General features: G+C 38.6%; 1 protein-coding gene across 5 annotated transcripts in view; it reads left to right on the top strand.

Annotated features, from left to right (window-relative positions):
• The first annotated feature begins 6552 nt into the window (after window positions 1-6552).
• Window positions 6553-9987, top strand: part of CNOT4 (CCR4-NOT transcription complex, subunit 4) — a 43517-nt gene continuing 40082 nt past the window's right edge. For 2 of the 5 annotated variants that reach the window (XM_009999020.1, XM_009999022.1), the window contains exon 1: window positions 6556-6793. In XM_009999020.1, coding sequence (XP_009997322.1) covers window positions 6620-6793 — 174 coding nt within the window. In that variant the 5' untranslated portion in view covers window positions 6556-6619. Of the gene's footprint in view, window positions 6794-9987 lie in introns of all 5 variants that reach the window. The other 3 variants (XM_009999019.1, XM_009999021.1, XM_009999018.1) reach the window with 2 other exon arrangements.

Below are 9987 nucleotides of genomic sequence, written 5' to 3'. Positions count from 1 at the left end.
TTAGACAATTACAGAGCAATATTAGGCTTTCAATTTCATTGAATGAGCTGACCTAGATGCTAGGATAGTGTCGTTGTCTTGGATAATTGTGTCCAAAGCTTTACATACTTGTGGATAAATGTGTCAGAATCTTAATTGGCGTATTTTATTGCTAAATAAAATGTAACACTATGATTCCGTACATGATTTGTGATAAAGTAATTTATTTGAATAAATAGCTGCTTTCTTGGCATTTGTTTCACTGATTGTATGTAGCCCTTTATGCATAAAAGCTCTGAGTCTTGTAACAATAAGGCTTCAGTGACAGTTCTTGGTTCAGTTTAAATGACAGCAAAGCATCTTTTTGTGGTACATAACTTTTTTTCTTGCTGCATAATTGTCCTGAAATAGTTTCTTGAATAGTTGAAATAGTGTTCACCCTGGGTTTATAAGGAATTAGTAGTTCCCCTTTAATTTAGCAGGGGGCATCTACCTCTTCTATTTTTTTGTTATTAGGGTACAAGTTTTGACAAGGCATTGTCAAAACTTACCTAGTGAATTTGTTGTCCGATTTCTGCACTGCTGTTGAATATGCTGCTTGAGCAGTCACTGCCCCTCGATGCTAGTTTCTATGTCTTCAGCATGCTGGTATGAGCTTCTGCATGGCTGTGTGATGAACTGGATGGAGGACTGATTTAGGTAAAATATGACTCAGCAAAAATAGTTATGTTTTGGTCTTACTGGTTCAAGTTACAGTACACCTGCTTATGCTGGCAGAATTAGAAGTTTGAAACAGCGAGAGTGAACTCCCTAAGCACCTCCAGGGAGTCTTAAAAAGCAGAGAAGATTTTAGTTTTGGAGCTAAATAAGTTTGTGATAATCCTTGCCCATGTATTGCTTTTTTTAGAAATACTGACATAGCTACCCAATTCCTGGTCATACTTTCTAAAAATCTGGGATCTTGTCTACGTCTTTTCTTACATGTTGTTTGTACTGTGCTCAAAATGCAACTGCAGACCGCAGAGAGAGTAATAAACATTATTCCAGAGAGAAGACATGAGAGAAAATGGACTGTGCAGTTATGATTTTGGAATCAGTAATGCAGTTTGCTTTAAACGTTCACTGCGGTCAGGAAAAAGAAGTAGGAAATGAACTTTCCCTCTGTCTCAAATGAAAATTAACTTGGATTAATTCAAGAGCCTGCTTGCTTGCCACTGAGGTGTCTTTGTTCTCAGTCAGCAACAGTGCCATAAATTTAAAGCACAGCCTGCTTTCAGCACTCTTGTTGTCTCCTATATCAGTGTTACTAACCTGCTGATCAGTAAAATGTCACTGTATTTTGATGTGAGTGGAGGACTGGTTGGAGAAAGGTGTCACTCTCCTTGTATAGGGCTCCAAGAAATTACATGTAAGTGAAGGATACCGTGTCAAAGAATTGGCCTGAGGAAGTTCCCCAGAGTTATTCCAAATGGCATGGATGACTTAAGATACAAGACTAGGTGTTTTAATGACTACACTATCCATCCATGATTTGGGACCTGCCAATGTGAACTTTCGCCTGTATGAGTTCTCTGTGGGGCTGAATTACAAACTCACTGGATCTTCCTCAGTCTGTGTGCTTAAAGTAAAAATGGGTTCTTCTTTGTAGCCTGCATGTGATAAGTTTTGATGTAAACCTTCCAGTGGTCATTGCAATGCTGTGAAGTGACAGCCTACCTTACATTCAGAGACTGAGGGAGATCAAGGCTGATTTTCTTTCAGCAACTATCAGGGAGGAGTTAGTCTGAGTGTGGGCCTTGGGCCTCTGTGCCCCTGGGTCAGCTGTGCCGACAGAATTGCTGCTGCTCCCAGGAAGGGGGGTAACCTGTTACAGCTGCTGCTTGCAGTCTGCTTGTCTCTTTGCCTCCGGCTTGGATATGGGATCACCACAGAGGTGGAGTGTGGAAAGGGAGATAATCCTTCGGCCAAGTGGGAATGGGCGTCTTGGGGACTACCTTCCCTGTGGTGTTAATGCAGGAAGCATCCACAGTGTGTTTTTGAGACTTCTCAGGGCTGATGAGTTTCAAAAGATACAAGGCCATGAAAAAAAGTATGAGTTTCTGTTTGCGTAAGTTTAATGAGCCCTTACGGGTTTGGTGCATAGACTCCAACCTGTTTCACTTCAAGTGTCAGGTATGTTTGAACTTCAAGTGAAACATTAGCTAACGTGTGTCTGGATTTTTTCTTTCAAGAGGCCCTAAGTCTCCAGATATTTTCTGGGATGAGGGTCCTTTACTCGGGTTTTTTGTTACTAGATTTTGACAATGTTTGGCTGTGACACTTTGAGTGTCTTAAAGCAAAGAGCAAGGCTGGATTCAGCACATTGTGTGAAGGGGAGAACGTGTCTGTATCCCTTGGAGCTAGCTGCTTTTCTTGCAGAGGACTTAAACTTTAAGGGTTATGTTTACTAAAATGAACTGCCACCAAGCAGAGAGATGTCCTGGTGTCTACTATGGGGAGATAAGAATGGAGTGTGTGTGAAGTCTCAAACCTGTGCTCTTGAGGAAGAAGTATGGATAACAAGCTAATGCCCCTATTTTTTATGACCCCTTTTAAAATGAAATAGGAAAGAGAAATGGCTGAAAGCTAAACTCGCTCAAGTGAAAAAGGGAAGGCAACATCTGCATCCAAATGGACTGAAATCACTAGCTGTATTAGAACTAAAATTGTGCTTAGGTGAGTACCCTCAAATAGTAGGATCTTTTTCCCAACTGCAAAATTTGGAGGATGTCATAAAGAGAAACAATTGCACAGTGGAGATGATTAGACACAGCTGTCAAATGCACTAAGTAAGCATTTTAAAAAGTTAATGAAAAATTATCTTTTTTTTTTTTCCATTTTGCATATGTGTTTGGAAAATAAAGGAACTTGCTGGTTGCTATAGTGGAAGGGGTGAGATGCACAAGTATTTTTTTCTGTATTTTTGGTTATTACTGATTGCAAATTTAGTAGACAAAAACATGCTGCTGGACACTGTCCACCTTGGTTCTGTCCCTGTGTGTATGAATGTTTTGGCAGAGTCTCTTGTAAAAAGGATGTGGAGCTGTCGGAGCCCTGTTTGATTGCAGTTGTCGACGTCTTGGAAAGTGTATGGATAAATTCTAGCTGCTTGATGGCGTGCGTACATGTGTACAACCTTTCTCCTTTTCAGATGCTATTAATTTAATTTCTTTGAACTCGATCCCAAAGACCAAATATTCTAGCTTAAACACTGTGTAATACTACCTTTTGTTTTTTGCCATTGCTGCGTTACTTTTCCTGTGACGTTAATCTTGAATTGTTTGGAAAAGTCTTAGAGGGGTCTAGCTACTTTGTGTTGCTTGGTGGTGCTATATGAACAATAAATTAATGATGCTTTACTGTACATGCTATTCCAATATTGAAAAAAACAAAGCATTGTTCTGATGCAGAGTTGAGGCACAAACCATGATACATAAACCCTCCTGAAATGGTGACATACTTCAGTGGAGAATCTCTACATGTGGTGCTTGAATGTTTTTTTCCCAAGTAAATAAATATTGCCTTTTTCTTAGTTTCAAGAAACATGGCACACAGCTGCTCTTTACTCCTTATTGTACAATACTGGGCTATTTGCTGACTGAGGCAAGCTATTGGCATTATTGCTAGCAGCTGCTGAACTCTTAGCGTTAACTTAAACAGCTCATAAATGTTAATCATGTTGCAGTTTTGTTAGAGCCTGTCTGCATATCCCAGAGGTACTAGCTAATATGTCATGCTTTTTTTCACATAAACTGATGAAATGTCTTAGCAGAGATTCCAAATAGTAACTTCATAATTTAGTAGTTTCACTGTGGTGGCTGAAGTTTCATCAAAACTGCACTTTTAACTACAGCTTCACTAGTCTAGGATAGATTTAGATGTGTTTCACTGGGCTCAAAGCTGCTGAGCATGTGGTGGAATGAGTACACAGGAATATGCTGTCTGCCTACTGACCTATTGTTTGGAGATCTGTGACAAAGTCAAATCCAAATCTAAACTGAAAAAAAAATCTGTTCAGTTTATCCTGTTCTTTCTTTTAAAGTCATTTTCATATTGTAATGGTTATGCTGCTACACAAGTGTGAAGAGTTTACAGGAAATGGAGGGGTTGCTGGAGAAATGTCTGTAAAGTTATTTGCATAATGAGCAATTAAATAATGTGCTGTGGCCTTTTAACAGTTGCTCCCACTCTTCAGCCAGTGGGAATGTGTTCTTAAAAACAAGATAAAGCTGCTAAGCAAACTAGTCCTTTCCTTCCTTTGGGTCAGATTCTGTTAGTGTTCTCTGTAGAATACACTGGTTAAGGCCCCAGAACCTGGTTTTGAGCTTGTCACGATGAATTGCAAATATAGTACTAATGAAGCACAGATAACAAAGTAAAAGCTGATGTATTACTGTAGTTTAACTTTTAGATTTAATCACTGTGAAGGTCAGAAATGGGACGGTGTCATTGCTAGTTCATGCCGTGTAGTGAAATCGTGCTTACCACATCTAAAATACGTTCTCTTATCCTTATTCTTATGTGAATATCCAGTGGAATTTTTCTGTCTAGGCCAGTGATACATGTTTACTAGAGCTGCACTTTGAGCCTAGAGACCAAAAAACTCCCTACCAAACTAAATTGCAATTAGTCTAGGTTTCTGGTATCAGCTTGTAAACACAGGTTAGCCTGACTGCAACGTGACTATTCCTGTACAAAGCTGTATACTCTCTGCCATATATTTGGATGGTGCTTTGGTTGTGTGCATGTATGCTGTTCCTCTTCAGGATTCTCTCCTGACTGCTTGCAGAGGAATTTTTGTCCCTGAAGAGATGTGCGGGACAGGGACAAGTATAGCGGGGCTGATGCTAAACTGATCCTGTCCTGTAATGTGGGAGGTCCCAACTTGAGCTGGAACCTCTTCGGCTTTGCAAGATAAACTTCATGCAAAGAAGTATGGTTTAGAGTATTGACAATTATAACTATAATGTTTTTTTGGGTTGCTAAAGTATTGAATCAGAGATATGTAAGGTCAACACTGCAATGTAGAGAAATCTCTGAGCAAAGGTTTGATCTCAAAACTTTCAGTCAGCTTATTTCCGAAGACAGAAGTAAATGTTGCTGCTGTTCAAGTAGGTGGATGTGAGAATTTTTCTGGACTTGCTCCTAAAAGCCAGGAAAAAGATTGCATACATGATCTAGTAGGTTTTGATTAAAAATGCAACAGAAAAGTCAATGGGAAAGTAGAGGGGACTCCAGATTGTGTGTGTGGATAAATTATAATTACATGACTAATGTTTTGGGAAAAGCGTAATTGTAAAAAGAGTTTGGATTAAAAAAAAGCTTTTGAGCTCACTTTTCTGTAAAGAAGTTGTGTGGTTTGTTACAGATAGTATGGCCACCCGATCAGCAATTCTGGTCACATCTTTTCAGTGCTTTTCAGTGAGTTTCTAGGTTTGTGGGTGTGTGGTTGGTTTTTTTTTTTCTCCAAAATGTCCACCTAAACATTCTACTGTGGCCCTTTAATTCTCTCTCATGTACATGCAGGATTGAGGCAGCTTTCTGAGACTAGGTACAACTTCAAATATCCAGTGTTACTTAAATGGAAAATAAAGAGCAAAACCCCAAACTGATTGATTATCTCTGTGATGATTTTATGTGCCTTGTTTTGGGTCTGAAACTAACTTTCTTGCTGCATTCTTAAACTGACAGAAGCATACTCAAGCGTCTGAGTTCAAGAAATTAGTTAACAAAATGGTGGCCTGAATTTTGGTTCACTTCAAAATTCTGATCCAGAAATATCTTATTGTGGCTGTACTCTCAGTTAAAATTTAAGGTCTTTTCAACCATATGCATATTTTTGTGCCTTGGTATAAATTGGATGCTGATAAAAAGCATAAATGACTCGATGAAAATTGTCTTACACATGTAGAAAGCTGTGTACCTGACAAATCTTTGTTAATGCCCAAGTCCTCAGGTTGATCTTGAGATCAGTCTCTGGACCAAAACAATGAGATGGACAAAGAAACTAATCCTTCTGAGTAAGAAGCATTCCTTGTTTTGTTTTTTTTTTGTTAATTCTGTAACTCTACTGAAAAGTCTGAATAGATGACTTAAATGGTGTTCCAAATCTCTTAGCAAAGGAATAAAATTATCTTAAACATGAAGTCCTACATTCAAGGATTTGGCTTTGAATTTGTAGATGATTTTGGGAAAGCAATACTTAAAGGCTCTGGCAGAACTCAGAAGCAATTTATGGTGTGCACTGTTAAGTATTTCTTTACAACTTGACAGTTTGAAAACCAAATAGGCTAGTGAAATGCCAAAGAAGTGATTGCCTATCCAGATGGGGAGGTACATCACCAGTACCATCTTTTATATTTCTCATGTGACTCATAAGTAGGAAGAGAAACTCAGGTTTCTTAGGGAATAAACTTGTGTTATTGGATGATCTGTGTGGGGAGAGCGAAAACAGTGACCAACTGAAATACTTAAACGTGCAAAAAATAGGAGGTCAAAAGTGCTAATTTTTTTTTTCTTCTTCTCTTGCAGACCTTCAAGTGCTGACCTTCTTGGTCTATTAAGTTATTATAAACTTTTGCTGCTCTGCGAACATATAAAGATGTCTCGCAGCCCTGATGCTAAAGAAGACCCTGTGGAATGCCCTCTTTGCATGGAGCCTCTGGAAATTGATGACATCAACTTCTTCCCTTGCACCTGCGGCTACCAAATCTGCCGTTTCTGTTGGCATCGTATCCGCACTGATGAGAATGGACTTTGTCCTGCTTGCAGAAAGGTAAATATCCTGGAACAGTGGCTTGTCTTGCACATATTACAAGGCTTTTGCATTGTGTTGGTACCAAAGACATCCTTTTCCTTCAGGGAAACATTCTTCTAGTCCTGGCCAGATCAAGGGTGAGGTGTTGGATCTTTTATTATCTATCTGCATATGCATCAAAGCTGTTGTGCAGCAGCTTAGTCTTGGTTTGTTAAATTCAGAACTGGATTAATAGGGGAAGCTGTAGATCAGAAACAAGGCATGCTGATGCTGGGAGAACTGGCAAAACAACCCCAGAAGAACCCAAAAAAATCCCAAACCAAAAACCTGTTGAGTTGGGATGCTCATGTCTTAACACAAGGTGTTTTCAGGAAGGACAGTGAGGATTCCAACATCAGGGGTTTGCTGAGGGCCAAGGTTCAGCTAAACTAGCAGTCTGTCTGAAGCAAGATTATAAAGCACCTGCTTATTTTGATTGTGGCACTGGAGGTTTTAATTCATATTCTTCTGGACACTAAACATGTAAAACCTTTGGAAAATATATCCAGTTGTGTTAAACTTTAAAGCATTTTAAAATCTAGGCTAAATCTATTTGTTTTAGTATTCTGATCTTGTTGCCAAATACTTAAAGGTAGTACTTTGAGAGTCACACTTAATTTCTCCCTGTCTCTTAATTTACATCTGGCTGATGCTTTGGTTGGACCACAACTATAAACTTCAGCTTCACTAAGTTGCCTGGTTTTTCATTTTAATTATTTTTACCCTCTTTTAGTGTTTTGCTTAACCTCATTATTTCCTTAGCTTCAGTGTTTAATAAAATTCTTTCTCAGTATCTTCAATGACTTCCTTGGATTGTAACTTTCTTGCCTGACCTTCCTCTTTTTGTAATTACAGCTACTAATGTCTGCTCTTTCTCCTGCTATTTAATTGTGATCCTATCCTCAGTTTATGCCTTTGTTGGCTTCCTGTCTCGCGTTACAGATCTCTTTTCAGACTCCCAAGTAATCTTATTTGGTCTCACTATCTTTATTCACCGCCATGGCTTTCTGTAGGCACTTCCAGTCATGTTTTCTTGCTGCTCTTTTGGGCTTTGACTACACTAGAGCTATTACTGGTAATGTCTGGACACTTCTGTAAGCCTGAAGGCTGTCCCACAGCAAAATAAGTTTGTTAACAAATTGCACAAATTTGCTGTCATATTTGAGTTGTGTCTTCTACAAGGAAGATCCACTTGTCATCAGCCAGATCACTCTCTACATGTGATACCTACTGTAAGATGACACATGTTGTATAGTGATTTTCATAGTACAACCAGATTTATATTCTGGAACAACATGAGATTTCTGGAATTTCCTTGTCTGTTTGAGTTGCTTCATTTACTTGGATTTATTACACTACTTTTTGCCAACAACTATTTGATTCATCTCTGCCTGTTCATTATTGGAAGTATGTGGAATATATTTGAAGAGTCACAGAAGCAGCATGCTACTTGCTACCTCTGGGTATCTGAATTTTTTGAAATATGGATACTGCCAAGGCTGAACATTCTACCCTGGAATAATCTGGTGTATGTCTGGATGTGCAAATATTTTGCTGAATTGGATACAGTTTGCTCTAAAGAAACAGTTTTGGGAAAAAAGCTGGAATGAGTGCTACAATTGGAATGAAGCACACTGACTGTTCCAGAAGAGGAAGGCGACCTCTTATTTCACAATGGACAAGGATTATGTTCTTGATACTTTATTCATCCCTGGCCTGCAAGATGTTCTTGAGTAGAGTTGCAGCTCTGTCGGTGGATTGTAGGGGATTCGTATGGAAGAGGCTGAGAAGCATAGACAAAGACAACATTGCACAGAGACCCCATCAGGATCTTGGAAAGGAATTATTTTGAGCTATGCAGTTGATGGCAGCATCAAATAAGTTGGAAGAAGCCACCTTTTGAACTTTGCTGAACCCTCTGAGCCAGGTATGTGTGTTTGTGTGCAGTGTGTCCAAATAGCTCCTGTGCGAGTGTAGTAAAGTTTCTGGGGTGAAGTTCTAAGCAGTTTTCTAATTTGTAACTACTACAGTGTGTATTGGTTGTAACCACTAGAAATGCTGAAGTGCAGAAAATGGCAAGGCAACAACTTTTTTTGCAAGAAAGTTTATGTTAAGTACTAGTGCAGGATACTTACTGCAAAACGAACTGTGAATAAGCATATATTAAAGCAAGGATGACTATGTTATGCAAAATTACATAGTAGAAAACTGCTATTTGTGCCAGTGGTATTGAATGCAATGTGAGTTCTCCAGCTGATTTGATCACTACTGTGTGGAGAGGAGCTGGTGAAGTTCCAGGAATTTTGGTTGAAAGGTTTGGAGGAGATTTCAGAAACGTCTGTTATAAAATAGTTTGGCTATACAATGTAGTGGCACATATGCCATTAGTTTGGTAGATCTCAACTGTGCATTGCATATATACCATTATTTTCCTAAGTGTCTCTGGTTTACTTATATCTGAAAATATGTTAGCTTACTTTTTTTTCTACCAAGGAGAAAATACTTCTACATGCTCAAGCTGTTATATAGCTTGATATGTGCAGAATATGTTAATGCGGTTGCAGTCAGTTCATTTCATATGTCCTAAGATTCCTCCTATTGTTAGTAGATGAACACTTCCTTTGTTTTCATTTGTGAAAGCAAGGTACTAGTATGAATTTATTTTGAATGCTGGTTGGAAACTAGTACTTTTTAGTCTTAACACATTAAAAGCTTTCTAAACATTGAATCTTCTGAAATAAACTCATTTTTTTTCTGTTTAATTCATTAACTACAAAAAGTACTTCCTTAAAAAAATAGAGGTGGCTTCCTTAGAGTGCCTGATGCCCTTCAGAGCTGTAGTTGTAATCAATTGTAAGATGCAAAGCAAGCCGCCTTGTTTTTTTCAGTCAATGGATTTCTTAACTGTGACTGACATAGCTGCTAACTAGTCAAATCAGAATGGAAAAAATGCTATCCTCACTAGGGACTTCTGTAGGCAAAAGCTGGTTTACAGGTCACCAGTCTTGCTGGTAAAGCCAGTTATTTTTATCTTTGCAATGATTTTTCAATTTTCTTTTCTTCAAAATTGAGTGGCTTAACTGCTCTTTGTCATATAGATAATTCGTACTGTTCCAGTTCCCTGTGTTGTTTTAATGGAGCATAGCACTCTTAGACCATAGTGCTATTTGTTG

This window comes from Chaetura pelagica, unplaced genomic scaffold (assembly GCF_000747805.2).
Source record: "Chaetura pelagica isolate M959 unplaced genomic scaffold, ChaPel_1.0 scaffold725, whole genome shotgun sequence".
NCBI classification, from domain to species: Eukaryota; Metazoa; Chordata; class Aves; order Apodiformes; family Apodidae; genus Chaetura; species Chaetura pelagica.
The sequence above is the reverse complement of the archived record's forward strand: the minus strand, read 5'-3'. Positions and strand labels throughout refer to the sequence as shown.